The 25,884-nt window shown below is 40.1% G+C and overlaps 1 protein-coding gene across 1 annotated transcript in view; it reads right to left on the reverse strand.

Annotated features, from left to right (window-relative positions):
• The window catches only part of GABRB1 (gamma-aminobutyric acid type A receptor subunit beta1), a 378,953-nt gene that overhangs the window by 3,160 nt on the left and 349,909 nt on the right, over positions 1–25,884 (reverse strand). Inside the window, exons 6-8 of the mRNA XM_080663833.1 lie at positions 14,988–15,125; positions 14,733–14,885; positions 11,585–11,829 (exon numbers count right to left, since the gene is read on the reverse strand). Of these exons, the coding sequence (XP_080519959.1) occupies positions 11,585–11,829; positions 14,733–14,885; positions 14,988–15,125 (536 nt within the window). The remainder of the gene's footprint in view (positions 1–11,584; positions 11,830–14,732; positions 14,886–14,987; positions 15,126–25,884) is intronic.

Raw genomic sequence — 25,884 nt, forward strand, 5'->3', positions numbered from 1 at the left:
ATATTTAATTTTTATTTATATGCTATGCTTGTTGTTAATAACTACCACTTATTAAATCCATACAAGGTGTCCCAAAAAATGTATACACACTGTAATAGCTGATAGCTAAATTTTGAAAATAAGATTTATTTTAATAAACACTACCTTAATAATTATTCAAAATGTGTGTATACATTTTTGGGGAACAGCCATATATACATAAATTGTTTGTCTATATGTATGTATATACACATATGGTATTTTTTTGTTGTTGTTACAAAGGTGGCACATAGAAACTTTTAAAACTAGAAACAGGAAACAAAAAATAAAAAGCAAATATCCATTTATCACTTCAGAGTCCATTATTTTTAACATCTTGCTAGCCTCCCATTCTTTTTTTCTGTGCATATATATTTACACACACAGGTTCTCTGGATGTATTTTGCTTTGCAGCCCGCTTTTGTCAGTTAGCAACATAACCTGGTAATCTTTCCATGTTAATAAGTATTCCTGTGATATAATTTATTAATAGCTGATATGGATAAATTATAATTGAATTAATATATTGTTAGATGTGAAGGCTTGTTTTACTTTTGTAGTGTCATGTAAACAAGCCTTCGAGGAACAAATTCAAGCTAAATCTTTGTGCAGGTCCATAATTATTTCCTCTGGCTAAAGCCATGATACCTAACCTTGAGACCTCCTGACCACAGGCAAACCTTGGAGGGGCTCAAATATACAGGAAAGCCTGGGGTTTCACTGCAGAGACATGGAGTAGGGGACCCTTTCCTTCCTTCCTGCAGTGCAGTGCTTATCAACCACAACCATTGTTTTTAAATTCTGAGGACACATGGTCCTGGGAAGAAAGTAGTGAACAAAACAGGCAAGTCCTTGAACTGTGGGTGCTCACATTCTTAGGGAGAAAAATGTTATCACCTGGGAAACAGTATGGAGGTTCCTCAGAAAATTAAAAATAGAACTACCATATGACCCAGCAATTTCACTTCTGGGTATTTAGCTGAAGAAAAAGAAAACACTAACTCAAAAAGATATCCGTACCCCATGTTCATTTCAACAGTATCTATAATAATAAAAGCGTAACATGCTAATTAGACTGGACGTCCTTCTGGGGCTGCTGCTGCGAGGGCCAGGGTGGCAGGTGGGGCTGCTGTTGCAAGGGCTGGGCGGTGGCCGGGGCAGCAGTCGGGGCTGCTCCCTCAGCCCTCAGAACCCCTTGAATGAATTTTGTGCATTGGGCCTCTAGTTTACTATAATAACCTGTGTCCATGGATGAGTAAATAAATTATCCTATATAATAAAAGCCTAATATGCTAAGTGTCTGACTGTTCAACCAGTTGCTATGATGTGCACTGACCACCAGGGGGCAGACGCTTCGACCAGTAAGTTAGCTTACTGCTGGGGTCTGGCTGATCAGGACTGGGCAAGATTGGCTAGACACACCCTGGGGCCCTCCTGCAGTCCCTCCCTGGCTGGCCAATCTCCCACGGTCCCTCCCTGGCCTCTAAAATATTTCTTCTAATTAATTTCCTTTCAATGTGCACAAATCCATACACTGGGCCTCTAGTATATATATAATTCAGCCATAAAAAAGGAATGAACTCTTTCCACTTACTACAGCATGGATGGACCTTGAGGATATTATGTTAAGTGAAATAAGTCAGACAGAGAAAGACAGATACCAAATACCAAATGATTGCACAAAAAACAAAAAGTCAAGAACACAGAACAACCCAAGCTCACACAAAGAGAAGCGATTGGCAATTGCCAGAGGTGGGGCATGGGGGGTGGATGAAATGGGTGAAGGGAGTCAAAAGGTAGACTTCCAGTTATAAATAAACTAGAGGCCCAGTGCACGAAATTCGTGCACTCAGAGGGGAGGTCCCTCAGCTCAGCCTGCACCCTCTGGCAGTCTGGGAGCTCTCGGGGGATGTCTAACTGACAGGTTAGGCCCACTCCCTGCCCGCTCCCTGCGGGGAGAGGGCCTAAGCCAGCAGTTGGACATCCTTAGTGCTGCTGCGGAGGTGGGAGAGGCTCCCGCCACTGCCGCTGTGCTCGCCAGCTGTGAGCCCGACTTGTGGCTGAGCAGTGCTCCCCTGTGGGAGTGCAATGACCCACCAGGGTGCAGCTCCTGAATTGAGCGTCTGCCCCCTGGTAGTCAATGTGTGTCATAGCAACCGGCCGCTTTGCCGTTCGGTCAATTTGCATATTAGCCTTTTATTATATAGAATAAGTCATGGGGATGAAATATACAGCATGGCAGCTATGGTTACTAATACTATATTGCATATTTGAAAGTTGCTATGAGAGATCACAAAAGTTCTTATCATAAGAAAAAAAATTCAGTAAATATGTCTGGTGATGGATGCTAATTAGATTTGTGATGATTTCATGATATCTACAAATATAGAGTCATTATTTTATACACTTGAAACTCATATAATGTTGTATGATGATTATAGTTCAATAAAAATATAATAACTATGTGAAGCCTTAACATCTTAAATAGAACTGGTCAGAGGAAAAAAAGCAAAACTGAAGTTGTGCGACGAGAAGAAAGTCTGCCTCACGACTGTAACGTAGAATCCTGCCCCAGTTCCCAGCCTGCCTTATAGATTTTGGACTTGCTGTTTTCCACAACCACATGAGCCAATTCCTTAAAATAAATCTCTTTTTGTGTGTAAGTTTGTTCTGTTTCTGTTGGTTTCCTTTCTCTGGAGAACCCTGAGTGATAGAAAGGGTAGGGCAAAATTCATAGGGTGATTTAAAAAAATTTTTTTTCTTTATTGATTAAGGTATTACATATGTGTCCTTATCCGCCCCCCGCCCCCCCATAACTCCCCTCCACTCTTTCCCTCACCCCCCTGGTGTCTGTGTCCATTGGTTAGGCTTATATGCATGCATACAGGTCCTTTGGTTGATCTCTCCCCCTTACCCCCACCCTCGTCATAAGGGTGATTTTTAAATGTCTAAAAATCCATAAAACATTGATCTGATGGCTGTGTTTTATCCCTCAATGGAAACCCTATGCAAACATGCAATTCATTTTCTAGCTTGGGTCTATCCTTTCTCCCACCCTCTCACTCTCTGTCTCTCTCATCCTCTCCTCTCTGCCTAACAATATCCTGTAAACAGTGCCTTAGGCTGTGAAAAATGTTGCCACTCACTGAATATAATTGTTCCGGATATTTCAAATATATAAACATAGCAGAACTCATTTCAGTGTAATTGGAATAAAATATAATCTTGTTTTCAGTGGCAGTTTTAAAGCCCTGTTGAGAAATACCTCCAGGCTCAATCTACTTTGCAAACAGAAAATCATTTCCTTCTCGCTAACCGATTCAATTAGATTCATATTCACTAAGTGAGTCTGAAGTACAGAGCAGGAAGCCGAGTGAAGTGATGCTGGCCACAGACTGAGCTGCCCTCCAGAAGCCTGCAGTCTACACAATGCAGCTGTCCAGGGGAATGGCCACTTCCCCTGCAGAGAACAGAGAGCCACACCGCCCAGCTTCCATCTGCCCATCCCACTCCTATAAGGCACCACATTTACACTGTTGCTGTTACTCATTTGTTCTTACCAGGGCTGCCCACCCTCAATCCCTTGGTCTCAAATTCCTAAAAAAAATTTTTTTGGGGGAAAGGTTGCAAAAGAAATCAGAGGCTTTGCTGGAGATGATTTACATGTCTCTTTACTTGTCTTGACAACTACAGGCAGAAGTGGGAACTTTAATATTTCTAGAAGCAATAAAAGGTTAAGCATAAACTTACATAAACCTAAACACTGCATATATTATTCAAGAAATAGAGAAGATAAAAGATGAAGATAAAATGAAACAACTGTCCATTTTCCAGAACATTGCTCAGGTAGACACATTTATCCTGGATCTTTTTATTTCCCTCATTTCTCTCATTCAATGTATTAGCAGATCCTAATGGCTCTATTTTGGAGAAGTAGATTCTGACCACAACTCTTGATGCATAATTGATCTTTCTCTTTCCAGGAATGAGCCCTCTAGTCTTTTCTCTAGAAAAGGAGTTATCCTTTTAAAATGCAATAGAGATCATGACTCCTCTATTTGGATCTTCTGGCTACTTCCCAAGACATAGACTAAAACCCCTATTTCCCATTTGAATCCACAAAGCACCCTGTGATTTGGCTTCTGCGGGCACCTCTGCCCTCCTTTCCTACCACTCTGCCCCTTGAACTCTCTGCTCCAGTCATATTGTCCTTTTGTTGGCTGTCCCTTGATGCCTTAAGTCCTCGGGGTATTTTTCACCTGCTATTCCCTCTCTCCTGGAGTGCTCTTGCCCAGGTTGTTACCTGGCTAGCTTCCCATCATTTTCTTCACCACAATGATCACCATCTACCATTAGATCATGTATCTACACATTTGTTGATGAACTCAAGTGAAATATAAGTTCTAGGAGAACAGCTGCTTTTTTGTTGCTGTTGCTGTCTATCATGGTATATTCCCCTTGCTCTTCCAGAACCAAGCCTGAGATACTCCAAAGGAGGGGCTGATAAATGTCTGAAGAATATGGAACTCTGAAACTCAGACTTGGAGCCATCTCTCTGAGCTCTGCTTAAGTTTCAATGGCCCAGGACTTCTGCAAAACTGTAGAAGGAGCACCAACTCAGCCTGAGGCATGAGGGAAAACTTCAGTCAAGAGGTGAATCTGGGCAACAAGCCAAAACAAAGGTTCCACAGAGTGAAAACATGGCAATTTGGGAAAATTATGTTCTAATTCTGGAGCCAACTGCTGTTGGTGAAGGGGAGATGGAGAAGGAATGAGGCAAAAGAAGAAAGCAGGATGAAACTGGGTGGACCTTGTATCCCACATTAAGGAGTCTGGATCTGTTCCTTTAGGCAGAGAGTCTGAGATAGATTGTGGTGAATGCCTGTTGCTTTGACATACCTGATACTATCCCACCTTCCTGAAAACATTGCCCTGACATTCTTTTGGTGCATGTTATTGAGGTGAGCCTCAGGGACCCTCATGTCAACGTGAGCCTTTCATGTTTTTCATCTTCCTGGTCAGAGGAATTAATTTTGTCCTGCGAATATGACTCTATGCTAGGACTTTTTAAGTGTAATTATTTGATGTAAGAAAGTACTTTTGTGGGATGACCATGTGAGAAGAGTCTACTGTAAATAAAGCCAATATAAAGGAAAGCAGGATTATGAGATGAAGAGAGGTGCTTTCTAATGACACCGTGTGAATGTGTGGATATAGCCACATGTGAACCCATCAGTTATACTGGCTCAAAATTCCTCCTCTCCCTTTCTTTTTCTTAAGCCAGTTAAGTAAGATTGATTTCTTTCTTGCTTACCAAAATAATCCTAATTGTGTGTAGAAGAAAATAAGCAATAGACACTAGATAGAAAATGAGAAAGAGAAAGAGACAAATGAGATGAGATGGTTGAGATGGGTGTGTGTGTGTGTGTGTGTGTGTGTGTGTGTGTGTGTGTTTGAGAGAGAGACAGAGAGAGAGAGAAGTAGACTTGGAAATTATTAGAAACATTTGACTGTCAAAATTAGGTAGGATTAAGCAGCAAAGACCGAAAAACAAAAAGTGAACCAAGTCAGATTTGGGCAGGGATTTGAGGACCAAAGATCATGAACTGTCAACACAGATTTATCTGCAATTCAAGATGCTCGTCAGAATAGTTAAAGTTTCATCAAAGGCTGAGGGAAGTGTCCTAGTTGGCTTGAGGGTGATGCAGTGATGTGGGGCCCTGGGCCTAGGCTCAAAGGCTAGTATAGATATCCAGCTGTTGCAAGCTAGACTTAAGGAGAGAGCTGTTTACTTTCATATACACTTTGTACCTTGGAATTAGTCATAATACAAAGCTGATTTACATTTACAAATTTGTCTAGAAGTGTAGGTGTCTAAAATGTAGATGACTCACCACAGAGAATAAAAATGGGAGAAAAGAGTCCAGATTACAGTATCAATAACTAATTCGAAGGGAAAATTCTGTTGTTGTTTTTTTTTTTACTTCTGGGGTTGCAAATGCACATTTGGAAGATCCTACCCATGTCCTCTGTGACTTAAAATGATTTCGAATCTATCTCTGATCAAAGATCATCCATGCAACAACCATTTAATCTTAGGCTGATCTGTTGGCAAATAGGCAGGCAATACGGCCAGTAGATACAACCATATATGTTCCAGATTAGGATAAGAGTGGCCCAGAACCAGAAGTGGTTTCCTTACAGTCTCATTGCATTGTGAAATGTGTCTTTCAAAACTCTAAATACCATCTCTAGTTTCAAATGATGCCTGAGGGATTCATGAATCTACAGCCGTTATCACCTTGGAGGTTGAAACTCTCCTAATGTCTGGATTCAGCATCTGTACTCATATAAAAAGATGCTTCAGTGCTGCTGGTGGCAAAATAAATAAAGACAAAGCAAGCACTTCTGAGGCTTCAGTACAGCTACCCCTTGACATGACTGCCCAGCCAAGGCCATCAAAAGTAACGTGTAATAAATGATCAATGCCACTCTATGCTCCGGGGTACCAAAGCAAATATTAGGGAGCCCTCAGATGAAAATTCTCTGGGACCACAGCACATATGTCATTTGAATTCAACTGTGTACAAGTATCTAAAAGGAAAGAAAAGTATCAACGAACCATTAAATGAAAGGAAAAATCTAATGTTTTCCAGTTTTTAAAATTCAACCAGGGGGTAACATTTTTAAATACCACACAGGTTGCATTATTATCTTCACTCCTGGAAATGATACACTGAACAGATGAAGTAATGCATTTATATTGTTATTGGCACACTGTCTGTCTGAGCCCCTGGTTTTAGAAGAGGACAAGGAAGTTGGGATCTGGAAAAACTGAGCAGCTGCAGGGATGATTATAAGTCACCTGAGATGGAAACACTGTGTTATTAGTCCATACAAATGTGAAGAAGGTTACAAAAACTTAGCCATGACACTCCTTTAAAGATTATATCTATCTGAAGTCAAATGACACTGTGATTCCAAAAGAATAGCAGTGATTGATATAAAACATTTTTAGGAAATGTTAAAAATCAAAGCAATAGAAACAGTAAGAAAGGGCAGAAATTAAAGGGGACTATAGTCTTTTTTTCTTACTTTTATGACTATACTAGTATAAGGATTTTATAAGACATTATGATGTACTACTTAATGCCTAGTGTGATATTAAGAACTCGTCTTGAACAATTACTATTTGGTATTTTCTCTGTTCCAGGAAAGAACAATAAACATAATAGGGTGCCTACCCCTGGGAAGCCTCTCTATAATAATGAAAGCGTAATATGCAAATTGACCGAACAATTAACAGCAGAACGACCATCCGGACGACCTTCTGGACGACCACTCTATGACACGCACTGGCACCAGGCCAGCTAAGGTGGGTGTGAGGCATTTGGTCGGGGGGCCCTGCCATCGCCCCACGATTGCCCCGCAGAGGGAGGCCCCGGCCACCCTCTGTGGGGCAATCAATGGGGGGGGGGTCTGTGATCCATTGCCCCAAAGAGGGAGGCCCAGGATACCAGGCCGGCAGCACTGGGGCAGGTGGGCAGGGCCTCCCTCTGCATGGCGATTGATCTGGGGACCCCACGATCCATCGCCCCATAACGGGAGGCCCAGGTCAGCCAAGTGATCGCACCCCACGCCTGTCGCCTGCAGAGGGAGGCGACCAGTGGCAGGGAGGGGGGGGCAGCGCTACACAGATGGCAAGTGGCAGGGGCAGGGCCAATTGATACCAGCTGGGGGAAGGAAAGCCCTGATAAACCCTGATCACCGGCCAGGCCTAGGGACCCTGCCTGAGGTGTCCTGGATTGCGAGAAGGCACAGGTTGGGCTGAGGGACACCCTCTTCCCCCCCCCCCCCCCCCGTGCATGAATTTTGTGCACCAGGCCTCTAGTACTCTAATAATGAGTTAGGCATTAAAAGATAATTACACAGATAAACATATACTCACTAGAGGTCGGGTGCACAAAACTCGTGCACTGGGGCGGGGTGGTCCCTCAGCTCAGCCTGTGCCCTCTCACAGTCTGGGAGCCCTCGCTCCTTACCACCTGCCTGCTTGCTGCTCCTTACCGCTTGACTCACTGCTCCTTAGCACTGCCGCGGAGGCAGGAGCGGCTCCCACTACCGCTGCTGCACTCACCATCCGTGAGCCTGAGCCCGGCTTCTGGTTGAGCGGTGCTCCCGTTGTGGGAGGGCACTGACCATCAGGGGGAAGCTCCTGCATTGAGCGTCTGCCCCCCTGGTGGTTAGTGTGCATCATAGCCACCGGTCATTCTGGTTTGTTCCGCTGTAACGGTCGCTTAGGCTCTTATTATATAGATAATTGTGGTAAGTCCCATGGAGGAAGAGCACAGGAAGCCATGAGGATGAATAATAAGGATACCTAATGTAAACTAACAGAAGGTTGTCAGTTAAGGCATCCCTTGAGGTAGTAGCATTTGCGGAAAGAACTGGTACATTGGAAAAGTTGAGATAAGGCCAATATTGTCTTCAATTTTACTAATTCTTTCTTCTGCTGATAAAATCTGGTGCTAATCCATCTAATTCTTTTTCAATTCTATAATTTTCATTGGTTCTTTGTTATAGTTTCTTTTATTTTTCTCCTGAGACTCGCCATCTCTTCATGTATTTTATTAATCTTTTCCTTTGGTCTTTATTTTAACCATTAAAAAAATATTGTAGATTCCTGTAAAGTTTCAAAAATAGCAGAGGTTCCATGTACCCTTCACCCAGTTTCTCTCCATCACTAACTCCTGGCAACCACTAATCTATTCTCCATCTTTATAATTTTATTTCAGGAGTGTTAGATAATTAGAACCATACAATATGTAATCTTATACTCAGCTTAATCCCCTTGAGAGCTATTCAAGTTGATGCATGTATCAATAGTTCATTATTTTTATATTATATATATTATACTAGAGAGAGAGGAGGAGAGAGAGAGAGGGAGAGTGAGAGAAAGAGAGAGAGAAACATTGATATGAGAATAAACATCAATTATTTGCCTCCCATACATACCTTGACCAAGGATCGAATCTGCAACCTAGAAATGTGCCCTGACCAGGAATTGAACCCACAACCTTTTTGATGTATAGGAGGATGCTCCAACCAACTGACCCAGCTGGCTTAGCTAGATGGGAACATTTAAATTATTTATTAGCCAGTCAGTAAGTTCTCTTCAGAGCAATATATATTATACATCTAGATATGATATGATATATTAAGTTTTTTTTCCTGCCTTTATTTTTTCCTTAGCACCTTAGAAAATTCTCATATCCTGGTCTGGAATCATGGGAAATGCCCCACAAAATTGGTTAAAATTCGTTTTATAATCTTTTTATTTTATTGAAATAAATAGATTTCAGTTTGCTTGACCTTTCCATTTAATTACTCTCTATAGAACATTGCTTTTCTAGCCAATGAAAGGGCATTTTCTCCTTTGTACCTTCACAGTTCTACCTATCTTTTAAGTGTCTACCCAGTTCATATCTTCTGAATTTTCCTACCCATTCTACTATGCCACTTTATGTAAGGCATTTCTTTATGATGTATCAGTTAACACACATTCCAAGCTATGCAGAGTACTAGATAATAGAGTTACAAGGCAACTGAGATGGGGATGGGAATAGAAGAGAGGTGGCCTTGAAAACTACGGCTGAAATACTTCTAAAGCTATTAGGGCTGCAATCAGACAGTGGGAAGCTTCTTCCTTTCAGATATATTCCTCAAAATAATTGCCATCCAGCTCATTTTACAATCCAATCACCTCATAGGAGTATACTTTTCTTTCCCAGCAAGATTAGAGGATTCTCCAGGGCAAGTATCATGCCTATTCCTTCTCTGTTAGCATCAAGTTTAGTGTTTCACACAAAAATAAAAATTTATTTGAATGCATTGGTTTGAATTTTGACCATGTGGCTGAGTCTACATGTTTTCTTTGCTTATAACTTTCTAATTATCTGGCAGTGTTTGTCCAAATTTGAGATCCTACGAAAGAGCATGAAGATACACCTTGAAGACTCATAGTCTGTCTTCTGCCTGATTCTCCAGCCACATTTCATAGTCTATTTTCTCTCTCACTTACTGTGCTCTTACTACATTGGTTTTCTCTCAGGACTTTACAACACCTAGCAATTCCTGCCCCAGAGCCTCGGTCTTATTTCCTCCATGGAACAGGGTATGGTTGCTGCTTCTTATTTCTCAGGTCAAATGATAATTTCTCAAAGATGACTTCCTAGTCACCTGATTAAAGTCCCCTGTTGCCTCAACCTGAACCAAACCATTCTCATCCCCATTACTGTTTTTACTTTCTTCATAGCACATCCCTATACCTGAAATTATCCTCTTAATGCTGATTTGTGTGTATGTTGCCTGTCTTCCCATGTTAGACTCTAAACTCTATGAGGGCAAGGAACTTTGTCTCATTCAGAGCAGTGCTCAGAACACTGGTTAAATGAATGGATATTTGAGTTGCCGCCTGTGTGCCGTATTGAAAACAATTTGTAGTGAATACAGTATTTCAATGTACATAATTTTAAACTGATTCCAAAAAAAAATGGCATAGAAGATGAGACTACAGATATGTTTTAAAAGAATAAACAGTGCATTAATTTTAATTTAATTCCACCCACTGGGAGTATAAGTCATAAGATTTACCAATAAACAGCAAAAGAAAAAGAGTGACAATATCTTGTATATAATGATAATAGCTAATACTTACTGAGTACTTACTATGTTCCAGGATTTGTTTTAAATAATGAACTTAAAAAACATCTTATTTAGTCATTATAACAAGTCTGTGACATAGGTATGCCATAATCATCTCCATTTATGGATGATGACATTGAGAACTGACATTAGACGAGGAGTTACATAGGTTGATTGGCCTGAAGTTATAAAGCCAGTGACTGGCAGAGCTGGGAATCTAATACAAGCAATTTGATTCCAATCTGTGTTTGTGACCACTGTGCTCTGTTGTCTCATTTCCACTTCCAGAGTACAGTGCTTATTCACTTTAGTTCTCATTTATGTATCAAGTAGACCTGGAATGGTTCTTTTGCATATAGTTTTACAACTATGTAGTTTAGAATAAAGAATAATGAACTTGAGGTTGAATTTTAAGTCCAGGTGTGATATTAATATATGTAAACATCAACTCAACTTCTTCCATCCTCAGTTCTCAATTACGTAAAATGAAGGAGTATTTGAGCCTTATTAAAGGCAAACTAACATTTTTTTTTTTCTGTTGTGGGAGCCCTGAGCACCATGCTGCTGCTAAATTTCAGAATATTGTTAGGAATATTAATCCTCACCCAAGGATATTTTTCCATTGAATTTTTGAGAGAGTGGAAGGGAGAAAGAAAGACACGCAGAGAGAAACATTGATGTGAGAGAGACACATGGATTGGTTGCCTCCCGCACACACCCCAACCAACCGAGGCGGGGATGGATCCTGCAACCAAGGTACATGCCCTTGACCAGAACTGAATCCAAGACCCTTCAATCTGTAGGCCAATGCTCTATCCACTGAGCCAAACCAGTTAAGGCTTAGGAATATTTAATACATTACCTGGACTTTATTCATCTCCAGTTTGTTCTTATCATTGGCACTCTGGTTTTGTTTGCCAGCTCCCTTTTTCCGGGGGCCTTTTCCGAAGAAGATGTAATTTACAAAAGCATATTCCAGCAGAGCCAGGAACACAAACACAAAGCAACCCATCAGGTAAATATCAATTGCTTTGACATACGGGATCTTTGGCAGGGTCTCCCTGAGGTGAGTGCTGATGGTTGTCATTGTCAGCACCGTGGTGATTCCTATGAGATGGAAAGATACAGCTTAGTTGAATGCACTTGTTAAGCTGCCCTTTTTAAGATTGAGAGGACAGATGCCATTCCCTTATTGAAGCCAGAGAATGATGGCAGTAATGCAATAAACCACTGGGCAGAAAGGGCAAACATTTTGAAATATAAAACTGCAGACTCCCTACATAGTCCACGAACAAATAATAAAGTGAGATGTGGCACTAATGGAGAGTTAAAAACCATTAAAAATAATGCACCAAGAAAAAAGACAAGTGGATGGAAAGGCATATCAAAATCTCATTGATATGCCTACTGACTAATGTCGAATACCCCTCATTCTATTATATGTTACATCTTTCTTCTTCTTTCAGCATCTTATCTCCCTTCTAAATCTGTTTTTGTGATACTAATCCCCACAGCAGCCACTACCAAGCTGAAAGTTGGTGACCAGTTTGAGGAAACCTACTTCAGTCCATGAATCTGTAATGCACCTAGATCACAAGATCAGTATTACATTTTAAAATAAACTGATAGAGACAACAATAAAAGAAGAAGCATATAAGAAATTCACGATTTTCATTAAGCACTTGGTTTATGTATTTTTTAGATGTAATAAAATCTTGTTGCATTGGATTTTCAAATATTAATTCTAGTTTCTTGATTCCAGAACCTAGAATGAATTAGTTCCTTGGAGCCAAGAAAAGACTTCCTAAAAAATTCAATTTGGATTTGTCAAAGAAGTTTAAGGCTATGAGATCTTAAAGGGAAGATTACACATTTCCGACTTTGTTAAATATAGCATTCTTAACCATATAATCTTTGTGTGGCTGCACAATAAGTATTTGGTATTGATGAAATGGTAATTGGAAAAAATAAAAGTGCAAAAGAAGTTGGAATCTCCTGTACATAGTTTGTGCTGTAATACTAATATTACACATTTGTATAGTGTTTATAGTTTTAAACACTTGGTTATGAATTATCTTATTTGGCTGTTATAAGACCTTGCTGAGTATGATAGGGCAGGTATATTATTTCCATTTTATAGCTGAATAAAGATAAACTCTGAGATTATTTTGGTGTAAATCACACAGCTAGGGACAAAAAAAAGCAAGGAGCATTTAAAATAAACAAAGGCATTTAAAATAAAAGCAGAGATTAAAAAAACAATACCTGAAACTTGATGGCAGTCCTTAAAAATAAAGACAGAAAATGTGAGTTGAATATTACAGACAAAGGAAAGCTGGAAACGTACAAAAGGTATGGAAGGTAGAAAATGAAAAGGGGAAAAATAGTTTAGTACTCATTTGCTAATTAGATTATTCTAGAGAGATTCCCTGATTTGACTATTCAACATTAGGAGAACAGATAAAGTAGGTAGTCAAGACTACCATACAAAAAGTTAAAATGGCTTAGATGGGTGATGAGCTCAATTGTGCTGCAATGATATGAAATACCATCATGAGTGGTCTTACTTTTGAATAAAATTTTAAATTTCACCTAATATAATTCTAGCTAATAACAAACAAGTCATTTACAAATCCACTAATTGTATTTCTGCTTTCACTCCTTGGTTTAAATTTTTAAAGCAAGATGGGTTAGTAAATGAATGTCTTTTCTAGTTAGATAAGTATTAAAATACCATAGATTTTACATCTCAAAATACAGGTTAAGTCAGCATATTTATATGCTGACATCTCTAATTAAAATATCATTAACTTTGAGGATAGAAGTGTAGGGAGAACCACAATTGATGACCTCAGTAGCTGTTATTCTGTACATCATTCAGTAAGTTTTCCTTAACCATAGCACATATATTCATATTCACATTAAAATAACATGCAGCTACATACAGATGATGTAATAAACTATTAGTTTCATTTTCTTAGTCTTGGAATGTTCAAAGGTTAATAAGGGACTGTCAGCACATGACTTTATGAGCTTTATGTACGCAGCCACTAGAAATAAACTATAGAGATGACAATTAATCTAGGTATGATAGGGTATGCTGAGCATCTTACCAGTTCAGTAATCTCAGAAGAGAAGAGATGTATGTTAGCTTAGCCAGAAATTATGCTCGTGTGTGTGTGTATGTGTGTGTGTGTGTGTGTGTGTGTGTGTGTGTGAATAAGCCCCAGAAAGTGGTAATTGAAATGACTCTATGATAAAACAATGAGACAGATCCACATATGCTCAGATTCATCAAACAGACTATACATTCTAACTTTCTAAGGAACCATTTAAAGTCTCAAATATAGCTTTACAGCTTGCAGCAACTACTCAACCATGGCAAGATTAATTCTGAAATTTCCCCCCCAGGATGGAAACTATTTTCATTCTGTGCTGATCACAGAATAGAGCTGTGAATTAGCTGTGCCTAGCTCATTAATACAGCTGATGAATTATCTGTGCCTTGCTCAAGTACGATGAGCTCCATTTAAGGGAGACTCAGATCAATAAGATTTAACTTTAGTTAATGTTCGAGAGAATTTCCCAACATTCAACATAGCTTGGTAATAGTCATGACATCTAGCTTTCTTCAAATCCATTTGAGAATAATGCACTGTAAATATTCTCCACTGCAAAAAGTAGGGACTGAAGAGAAAATCATCACACTGTTAGTAAAAATTAGTGTAATAAGAATTTAAAAAATACTCTAAGAAACACTTACATAGTATTGAACATACTCCAGAATCCTTTTTTAAGAGCAGCATTTTTAGCAAAATGCTGAAAAGGTATGGCATTGTAAACCATTCACTCTGTAAGAGCTTACACTTAGGTGCTTTATCGTCAAGAACTCATGTTAATTGCATTCTTTGGATTGCTATGAGAGAAGACCCTTGTTTATAATTCCAAACACTGGTTATTTGTTTAAAGCTAAATCCCACCAGCTCTCTGTGGTGCTGGCAATGCATTACCTAGTGCGACTCTGGCTGCAGAAGCATCATAGTTGATCCAAAAAGACACCCAGGACAGAATTGTAATCAGTGTGGAAGGCATGTAGGTCTGCAAAATGAAGTAACCAATGTTTCTCTTTAAACGGAAACTTAGTGATAGTCGTGGATATGACCCTGAGTTGAAAAAGAAAAAGAAAAAGAATCAGATCATCACTTGGTTGAAAACATCTTCTCTCTTTCACAGTGCCCTATTTATTTTGGAGGAAACATCCTCACCAGTTGTGAACTCCACCTTCTTGGACACCATCTTGTAGTCGACAATTGAAAACTGAGGAAGCTCAATTTTATTTACTCCGGTTACTGCTCCCTCTCCTCCATTCCAGTAAAACTCAATGTCATCCGTGGTATAGCCATCTGAAACCAAGAATATAGCATAGTTATATAGAGTCCAGTGGGTCTAGGAGTTCATTTTGAAGACTGGGAGCTGAAGACACAATTCCCAGCAAGCGATGGTAAGATGACTGTGCTTTATTTAAATTGGGATTCTATGTAGAGTTGTAGTGAAATGCAAATTTCCCCCAATTCTCATTATTCTACAGCTTAGGCTCATCAGAGGGGGCTGAGATTCTAGTAGAGATGACTCATGCCTACAATGCTGTTCTTTTTATAGAACCGAATGGACATTTGTGTGATTATGTGACTGTGATAATGGAAGCCCTGGTGGAAGAGGTGGGTCCAGTCAGAAAGGCATAGCTGTAGGAACCAGCAGCTGGGACCAGCCTGTGTTTCTATCCACTTAACTCAGATCTACTGAGTCTGCTCCCTGCCAGGAAGAAGGAAATGAGCTTTCAGGATCATTTGGACCTTTCTCTCTTCATAGCCATAAAAGCGCCTTTCTATCATAGAATCAGATCAGTTAAAAAATTCACAGTGTCCATGAGATAGAAACAAACCAATTGGCCTGAAAGAAGAAGTATCTCCCATGGACCTTTTTTGTTGGACAAAAAATGCCCCAGCATCATCCATTTAGGAAGTTGGCATGAGAAATAAGCTTTTTCAAAAAGATGGATGGAATCAACAAAGAGTTTAGTTTTAAAAAATCCTTTAAGAAGCTAAGACAATATATCCAAAATTTCAAGTTGTCTTCTTGTCTGACTTGATCTGAGTGTGGATTTTTCACTAGCCTGTCTCATACCATTTGCTCACCTGTATGTGGGCCTGGGTGGTCTTTCATTCAGGCAAGTTTTTGGCAGGCTCCTCACCTTGCACAAATGAATAGCTCTCCTATTCTGAGCTAGACAGAACATGAGTTTTCTTTTAGTTGACAACATAGGATATTTGAATTATAAGTATTTGTTAGGGAGAAAGTTCTTAAACCCAGTAACTCTGTGGAGAGAAACATTATTTATAGATCAAAGCCTAAATACCAACCTTTGCCCTCATCTCAATTTGAGGCTGTGTTCATTCACCTATAGTTTTTCACCTCATTATGCCTCTGTCATTAGCTTGATGATGATCCTGGGTGTCCTCTCTCTAGTAGGCAGCACACACACAGGGCTGATAGAACACAGCTTCTATATGCTTCCCAGGAAAGGCACCTGCTTGCTTACATCCCCTTCCCAAGCACACTAATGTGGGCTTTGCTGACTCTCCTACGCTGCCATGGACAACTCTGGACTCAACCTCTTGTCTTCCTAGACATCCATCAGGACTCCTGCTGAAGCACACACCACCACCACCTTTAAACTGGCAAGGCAAATGAATGGAAATTATGTTCTATATTTCAGTACACATATTTTGAGTGCCTACTATGTGTCAAGCACTATTCTAGGCACTAAGCATATAGAGTGTCTAGGAATAGGCCTAGTTCTGCTTTCCAGGATCTTGGTCTAACAAGCAGTCTCAGCAAATTCTCAACCTGAGGGAATTAGAGATGGCTTTGCAGAGGGTTTGGCCAGATGGCTAGAGCAGACCTGCTGGCAGAGAGATTACTTATTACATAGAGTGAATAACATAAAGGAAGCTGATCTCCGTGTCAAACTGATTTACTTCATAAAGTTTATTCAGTAAGCAATTTAATTTTAGCAAGAAAATGGAAATTTGCAGGGCAAAGTTGAATACATACAAACACTGTAACATCCTTAAAGATTTCAGTATGCAAAGGTAAAACTGAACGGAGAAGAATAAAATGATTAGATAGCCATGACGGAGTGTAGGAAGAAGTGTGGACAGATACCCAAGGCAACTAGTCACAGTCCTTCCTGCCCACAATTGCCTTTTATCAATTAGACAATGTGCTTGCCTTGAACAAAGCACAGAACCATGCTGAATTTTATTTGCCTTATCTGTCTTTCACCCACCGTGCTCTGAGTTCCTTGATCAGGGACTGGTTCTCATTCTTTTCTATACCTTAGTGTCTAACATATGTACCAGCTCCTAGCATTTGGTAGTATCCAATAAAAGTATGTAGAATATTGCATTCTTGCTTCTCATCCCTGCTTTGTGTTACCAATCTTAACTTTACAACCAGGCACTAACCTATGTACATGTCTCTACTCATTCAACGAGTAGATATTTATTGAGTATTGACTAAGTGTCAGATGGTGGAAAAGACCTGGGAGTTTAAGATTGGCCCTGCTCTTGTCCTCTTGGAGCTTGCAAAGGGTATCTTAAATGTTACACATTTCATAAAATTCGTTCCGTGGCAGATATCTGTCTGGACTGGCTTCCATTAGCATGTCCTCATCTCCTTTAGGAAATATAAAAACTACAGATTCCCTTGCAACTAAGGTTGTGGATATGATTTAGGTTCCCTGGGTCATACAGAGTTAAATGATGTTAGAGGTGGTGTTGGAGACACTCATTTGTTGGTGCAACTCCTATAGTATAGGTAGTTCTGGACCCAGGAATTCTGGTTTTAGCTTTGGTGGTCCTCAAGTCAACACCAGCTTCCTGATTGTGATGGAGCTATCAGTAGGCTAGTCTGCACTGAGGTCTGGGAGTCATTTCCAGTGGCCCAGCCTAGAGCCTACTACTTTAGTTCTTTAACTTTGTAAGCACCACTTCTCTGTGTTAATTCTCTTTCTGCTTAAGCTAGCCAAATGGACTTCCTTTATCTTCAGCAGAACTGCATTCTCTCTTCTAGAGAAGAATTATTTGCTCCAGGTTTGGGATTACCAGGGCTTTACAGTAAAACCTCTGTTGTGGGTTGTGCCAGCTATTCGTTTGGTGTTTCTGAATCTCATATCTTGCTTTCTACACATTGCTCTGTTTTGTTGGTCCTAGGCTCCCTGTCTCTTTAGCTTCATGTTAGGTGCTGTCCTTCAGAAGAACTGGCTGGAGATTAGAAGCTGAAGGGGAGGGAAGGCTCTTGGTTCTGGCTCTGGAAGTGGTGGTGCTGCAGTTGCTTGTGATTGCTGCCAGGGTGGTGAGGTGATTCCAGACTCTCACAACTGAAGAAGGGACAGCACCTCTTTTTGCAAGTTCATAGACATCTAGAACAGCATCTCTCATAGGAACACAGCAGATTCAGGCCTGTGGGCTCCAGGACAGGGCTATTAGCAGCTCCTGCCCTTTGCACTCTTCTCCTTCCTTTTGCTTTTCCAGCCTTTCCCATTTTGTAACCAATTCTCTCAATTAAATTCCCTTTTGAAAAACCTTGAGTGGTTTCTGCTTTCCTGATGAGATCCTGTTAATTATATAGTATATCGTATAATGCAAATATTTTATCTGTGTATATAACTGTGTTTACCTCTGCCTTTGTCATCTCCATTGTATATTATTATTATACTACACTAGGTCTGGTGCACGAATTCATGCACAGGTGGGGTCCCTCGGCTTGGCTAGCAATTGGGGCTGCGAGAGGTTGGCGGGAAGCGGGGGGGGGGGGGGGGGAGGAACCGTGGGAGGTTCCAATTGGGGCCAATGGGCAGGCCGGCTGCTGGGGAGGGATCTTGGGAGGTTGGCCAACCTCAGGAGGTTGGCTGTGGGAGCGCACTGACCACCAGGGGGCAGCTCCTGTATTGAGTGTCTGCCCCCTGGTGGTCAGTGCATATCATAGAAACCAGTCGAAAGGTCATTTGGTCATTCAGTCGTTCAGTCGCTTCAGCTTTTATATATATATATATAGATGTTATATTACATTATAAACTTTTGAAAGCAAGGACATTCTTTTATTCATTTAAAAAAAATTCCTGATGCCTAGAACAGATTTTGTCTATAGTAAGTACCCCATGCATATTTTTGAATTAATGAATTAGTGAATACTCTTTGCTGTTTAGAATTCTAACTATTGTCCCAAACCACTAACCTGATATAGGTAACTTATTTGGTAGAGTTCGTGAGCTACATTTATTCCTTGATAAAGATGATTCTGCTCACAGGGGGCTTATAGGTAGATCTGGGAACCAACAAAATAAAAAAAGCTGCTTGTTAATTTTAGGCTAACCGAGTAACTAAGTGATAAATTACAACCTCAAGCCAGTTTTTGAGTTATAGAATCCTAGGAGAGAAACATAAGTGATAATTATAGTTGAGAGTCCAGAGATGGCTTGCAGTTTGGAGGTGAGAGCGGGGGAGACTGGGTGGGCCAAAACAGCACTCCTCAATGTCTCCCACCTGTGAAGAGTGACAGAACACCTCAAGGTCATGGACAATCAAAAAACTGGGATATGGCTATCAATCAATGCAAATTTTATTATTATTTTAAAAATATATTTTCTTGATTTTTTTACAGAGAGGAAGGGAGAGGGAGAGAGAGCCAGAAAGATCGATGAGAGAGAAACATCAATCAGCTGCCTCCTGCACACCCCTACTGGGGATGTGCCCACAACCAAGATACATGCCCTTGACCAGAATCGAACCTGGGACCCTTGAGTCCACAGGCCAACCCTCTATCCACTGAGCCAAACTGGCTAGGGCTCAATCAATGCAGATTTTAATAGTATTCAGCAGTTTATATGGTCAGTGGTCTGGGTCTAGATTTCCAAGCTCACTTGCACTTTGTTTAACTAAAACCCGTTAGGCTTAGTGTTCAAGTCGCTGAGATAATTATGGATGATATGGGGGAAAAAGAATGCTCACTCCATTTCAGTAGGAGTTTGAGTTCTCCTGGGAGCAATAATGGCAGCTGGATTCAAAGGAAAGAATAAAGGCCTACAAATACACTATTATTCAAAGGTTACACAAGAACATTTGCTACAGAAAGAGAGAACATCAATTTACTCACACCTAAACAACCTATTTACCAAAGGTTTTCCTTTATGAACCAGTGGCTTCACACAGTGTCTCAAAGCTCAAACACTTGGATACCAAGGATGTTGTTTCCTAGCAACAATAACTACATAGAAGCTCTCAAAATTTCCTCTCAGCCCCCGGGGACTTCTTAGTGATGCAGAAAGTACAGATAAAATTAAGTTGATGTCAGTGGATAAAGATGCATGGAGCTAGGACAAATGCAGAAGTGTCTGGATGTTATTGTTCTTCTCTGCTATTTGAAACACTCTATTTAGAATGCATTTTCTAATCTGGAAATAAAAATTGCTCCCTGCTGTGCTTAATAGAGCTAGGAGGATGGTCTAAAATTGTACTTAACTGAGTTTTAGATAATGTAGAAATTTAAGCTTTTAATTCATGACTGAGCCTAAGTAAAATGTATTTCCCTTTGTGGAGCAGCCATTGCCTCATCTTTGGTTTCATGGTGTGGGGCTTGATTGGCTTAGGCCAATTATCAAAATATCTTCTCTATGGCATTTTGCTATGGTGACTGGCTCATGGTTTGGCAATAGACAAGCCTAAGACAGTTAGCTCATAGCAATGCTCTAGCCAAATTAATTGCTTAAAAATAGACATGTGACCCAAGTTGGTCCAGTCCTAGAGAAACCCAGGACTTTTGTTCAAACGTTGGAGGGCAGAGATTTCCCCCTTTCTTTTAGCTGTTGGCAAACACGAAATGCCGAGTGGAGAGTGGCTGAGCTAGTTACAGGAGCCAACATGTTCCCTTCCTGCTTTCATAGTCATTACTAGCACCTAATTGAAGTAAAACTTGTGATGAACATTTTCTGTTTTTTTTTTAATGAATTTATTGGGGTGATATTGGTTAATAAAATTATATAGGTTTCAGGTGTACAATTCAATAATACATTGTCTGTATATTGCATTGTTGCATTGTGTGTTCCTACCCCAAGTCAAGTCAAGTCAACTTCTGTGATCAGCATTTCAACTATGGTTAGAAAATGACCTATTGAAATAACCTTAGTTGTCTGCCACTCCCCATTTCCTTCTGCTCCTCACACATGAGGGCAGAAATATTAGAAATTTCTCAGTATCTCTGCTCTGTATATGTGTAGATCCTTTCCATGCCAAGATGATTAGATATTTGTCATTGTGCATCTAGGCAGAGGATAATAAAGCCAATTGGATCAAAGAAAGCCAAGTGGATCCCTATCTGTTATAACATTTATTCTAACGGCTATTTGAGATTCCTTCCTCACCCATATCTGTTTCTCCATATCCTAAGAAGCAGCAAGCAAACCATGGAAGCCAGATTTTTAAAGTATTCTGACAGCATTGAAAACCCCTAAGTACAAATCTATTCGACAATCCATAGACTGTTTGTCTTCTACCTGACCACCAACCTTCTGAGTGGTAAGTCATTCAGTTGTTAGAGATGGCCATCTCACTATTTTCTCAATCAACTCAAGAGTTGATTAGGATTTTAGGTAATAATTAGACAGCATGACCTTATAATAAGTAAAAGTTCATCTTCTTGGAGAGCATTCACCACCTGATGTTGATGTCAGTGGATGTCTACCCGCAGTTTGCTTTTCTGCCCCTTGAAGTGTGAAGTCCTAAGCTGAGAAGTGGGCATGTCTACCTGTCTCTTCTTCCTCTGAGTTATCTGGCTCCTTTCCCTGTCTTGACTCACACCTGAGGTTACTCCTGCTCTGGTCATTGAGCCACTTCTGACTGGTTTAGGAATTAAACAGCAACAGACTTGGAATTACATCATGTCCTTCAGATTAGAATCTTAGAGTCCAGATATGGTTCCTGGTTTCTTAAGCATCCTCTAAGGGGCCCCTTATTTCCAGGCAGGCCTAGGACCTGATGCACCAGGATCTAAGTCAGATTCTCAGGTTTTTCCCATTCTAGTCAAGCCTTGGCATCCCCTATGTTTGATCAACATGTAAATTCTCAGAATGACTTTTCTAGAGTCTGCTACTTCATATCTGTTTGCTTAACACTGTCTAGTCCATTAATCCTTGTCTACCCCAGATTATCCTCATTTAAAGTCTTTTGGCCCCCATGAACTTTTGCTTTTGGATAATAAACCTTTGCACAGTAAAACAAACACATTAAAATGCATTCACAGTCATGTTAAATATTATTTACATGTCACTATAAAAGCATTAGATTGCAGCTGACTTTATATCACAATGTTATATTAGTTTTAACAATGTAGTTTTCTTTATGTATTTTGGAGCCAACAATTTGTTTAAGACACTTGCGAAACCTCATAGCATGTAGACATTTTGCCTACAGTGCTTGATGGCAAAATGATTTGGCCGAGCCCCAGATACCAATAGGGCCCTAGTGCACTGCCTAAGATCTCCTTCCAAGCTTTCTTTATTTGGAATACATCCAGCTCCTCTTAAATTTCCCACTGGTGGGAATCCTACTACCATCATCAGATCTCTTGACCGCGACTGTGGCCCATCTTGACTTCTCAATTAGCCAGCCACTTGAAATATTTCAAGATCAAATTGCCTTCCAGGTTGGACTGCATGTATTAGCTATCTCCTTGGGTTGTCCAGTGCCCTCTCTGAGCCTCTGTCTGATTCTATTCTGACCTTCTCTACCATTTCTCTGGCTTCATGCTGATACAATTTTTAAATGCTTTATGCCATGCCTGCTCCACTCATGATGTTCTTGGTGTGGGTGGCTAGCAAAGATCAGGACTTCTTTATTCTAGTCATTGGGTTTCTATTAAAGCAGCACAAGTTCAAATTAACCTTTTAACAGTCACATTATTTTTCCTTTGGATTCAAATATAGGATCTAATATAGTTCCATTAGCATTTACTAAAGGAAGTTGGACATTGTAAAGGGAAGATTAGCAACAACAACAACAACAACACCCCATTACATTTTATCTAATTCAATTTGAGTCGCTGTTCTAGCATGTTGTTTTTTTTAATCCTTATTTGCTCATCCTCTTAGTTTGTTATCTCCAAATTTGACAAACATGCCTTTTATCATTACTTTCTTGATTGAGACAAATGTGGAATGGCAGAGACAAAGACAGAGCGCCGTAACACTCGCTTGGCAATATCCCTGTAGGTTGATATCAAATGTCTGATCAGCATTTTACAAGGCAGCACCATCGTTTATCTATTTAATATCTGTCTAATTGCTTTAGCCTCCAGTCTGTATCTCTGTATTTATCACATTTTCCTGAGTCACTGATTTTGCAATCCTATCAAGTAAGACAGTGAGATATGGCTTGACTTGTGTTTAGAGAAATTAAGCTGCCTCCATAGATTATTGATTCCCCTTCTATGGGATCCAGGGCTAGAATCTTGCCCAGACTTAATCTCATCAGCGTAAGTTTCTTAGAATATACCTTCTTACCTTCTGGAGCAATGGGATGGTGTATTCCATTCTGTCAACATCAGTGACCATTTGGTATACTAATTTAAGTGTACAGACTCATGATAACAACCTTCCCTTTACAATGTCCAACTTCCTTTAGTAAATGCTAATGGAACTATATTGCATTAATTTATGTAGGTGCAAATGTTTTAGGAAAATTATTGGTGACAGATAAGAAAGCATTAGTGTTTCTCTATGGCCCAAATCAGTGGTGGAGTCAAAGATAATCACATGTAGAAGTGCTAAAATCTTATTATTAAATGTTTGTCTTATATGGTGTTTCCAATAAAATTTTCTCAAAACAAACTGCCACCAGCTATCTACATCTGATTTATCTTTTAAAAAATATATATTTTTATTTATTTCAGAGAGGAAAGGAGAGGGAAGGATAGATAGAAACATCAATGATGAGAGAGAATCATTGACCAGCTGCCTCCTGCATGCCCCCTACTGGGGATCGAGCCTGCAACCCCGGCATATACCCTTGACTGGAATTGAACCTAGGACCCTGCAGTCCGCAGGCCAATGCTCTATCCACTGAGCCAAACCAGCTAGGGCCATCTGATTTATCTTAAAAGTCACGGAGACAATAGTTTATGTCTCAGAAAAAAATCCTTATTAATTTCTTTCCAATTTCTATTAACAATCCCAGTAGATTTTCTGGGATATTTATAGTCAGATTTTCTTTTATAGTCTTGTAATCCTCTTATACTGTTTATAGATTTAATTACCATCTGAACTCCTTGCACGCTTCCTCCTTTAAAAACATAATTTGGGCAAAAGATGGAATAAACTGTGACTGTTAAATCTTGTTCCAAAGTTCTGCCAAGATTGGTTACAACTTCCTCAAAAAGATGAACTTCACACGACTGGAACCAAATAAAACCTGTACTCATTACAAAGTTGAGTAAGAAATCTCTTCAAAAATTGAGACAGCCTTTTGCTTAATATTGCTGTCATGGAGTGGGGAGGGCCTTGATTGTTCAACTCACCTCAAATGAGGTCTTGGAGTTATTGCGATTGAATGTCATCTCCGCCAGTTATTTCTGCATCAGATAAAAAGGAAGATCAAAACCCCTCTCCAGCCCTGGCCAGTATGGCTCAGTCATTAGGCAGGGGTGGGGAACCTTTCTCTGACAAAGACTATTTGGATATTTATAACATCATTCGTAGGCCATACAAAATTATCAACTTAAAAATTAGCCTGCTATATTTGGTCAAACATTTAATTAACTCATCCCTAATGCCTTGGTAGAGCCATACCAAATGATTCTGGGACCAGACGTTCCTCACCACTGGATTAGAACGTAGGTCCATGCACCAAAGGGTCATGGGTTCGTTTTGGTCAAGGGCACATACCTGGGTTGTAGGTTTGATCCCCAGCCCCAGTTGGGGCATGTGTAGGAGGTAATAATCGATGTGTCTCTCTCACATAGATGTTTATCTCTCTCATTGATTTCTCTCTCTCCCCTTCACTTCCACTTTCTATAAAAATCAATGGAAAAAAGATTCTTGGGTGAGGATTAGCAACAACAACAACAACATCCCTCTACATGCTGAAACAGTTGCTTGGTTGTGGGAAAAGGCCTTTAAACCTGTATTCTCTAAGCAGTGGAGTAACCATATTCACTTGAACATATAAAGAAAGAACTCATAAGCAGGGATCTAATGTAGTGTGTCAAAATCAGAATGTTGTGTAAGATTGTTTTAAAATCAGCTTTAAGATTGTATATTATTTAAGAACTAGTGGCCTGGTACATGAAATTCATGCACATTAAAAGGGAATTAATTATAGGAAATATTTTAATATTGCTATTTGCCCTTTCTCTATAATAGAAGTATCAGAGATGAAAGAAAATTAGTAAAATGTATGTGACAATCTCCCTCCTGTCAGAGTCTGGGGCATGCCGTAGGACCCAGAGTCAAGTCTCCACCCACCCGTGTGTGCCTCAAAATCACGTGAGACCCAGACCCGGCCGGCCCCACTCCTGTCAAACCCCACACGGTGGGGCGGGGGGGCCTGCAGCCTTAGGTCCCCATCAAGCCCCACCAGGCAGGGGGTGCAGCCTCAGGTCCCCCATCAAACCCTGCCAGGCGGGGGGCCCGGCCTCAGGTCCCCCAGCCCTGCGCGAGGGCACGAGGGTGTGATGTCCATTTGCATATTAGCTCTTTATTATATAGGATAACTAATCTATTTGGCATCCTTAAAAATGTGCATGATTGCTTTGTTTAAAAGAATAAAAGACAAAGTCAGGCCTAATCTAGATAAAGGAGTCCACTTCTAATTTTGACAAGCACCTAATATGCCCCATGTAGCTTTATTTTCTAAAGTGTATACTTTGGAGGAGAAATAAGATCATGAACAAGTATAGTAGAAATCTATGTAATTATCCAGCTAATTCAAATGCAGTATTATTTTAACCTTACTACTCTGGCAATGTTATTGTTGGCCTCAAATCCTAGATTAGTAGTTTAGATGATAACATCAATTATATAGTTTAATGACAACTTTATATCTGAAATGT

Source organism: Plecotus auritus (genome assembly GCF_963455305.1).
Source record: "Plecotus auritus genome assembly, chromosome: 1".
Classification (NCBI taxonomy): domain Eukaryota; kingdom Metazoa; phylum Chordata; class Mammalia; order Chiroptera; family Vespertilionidae; genus Plecotus; species Plecotus auritus.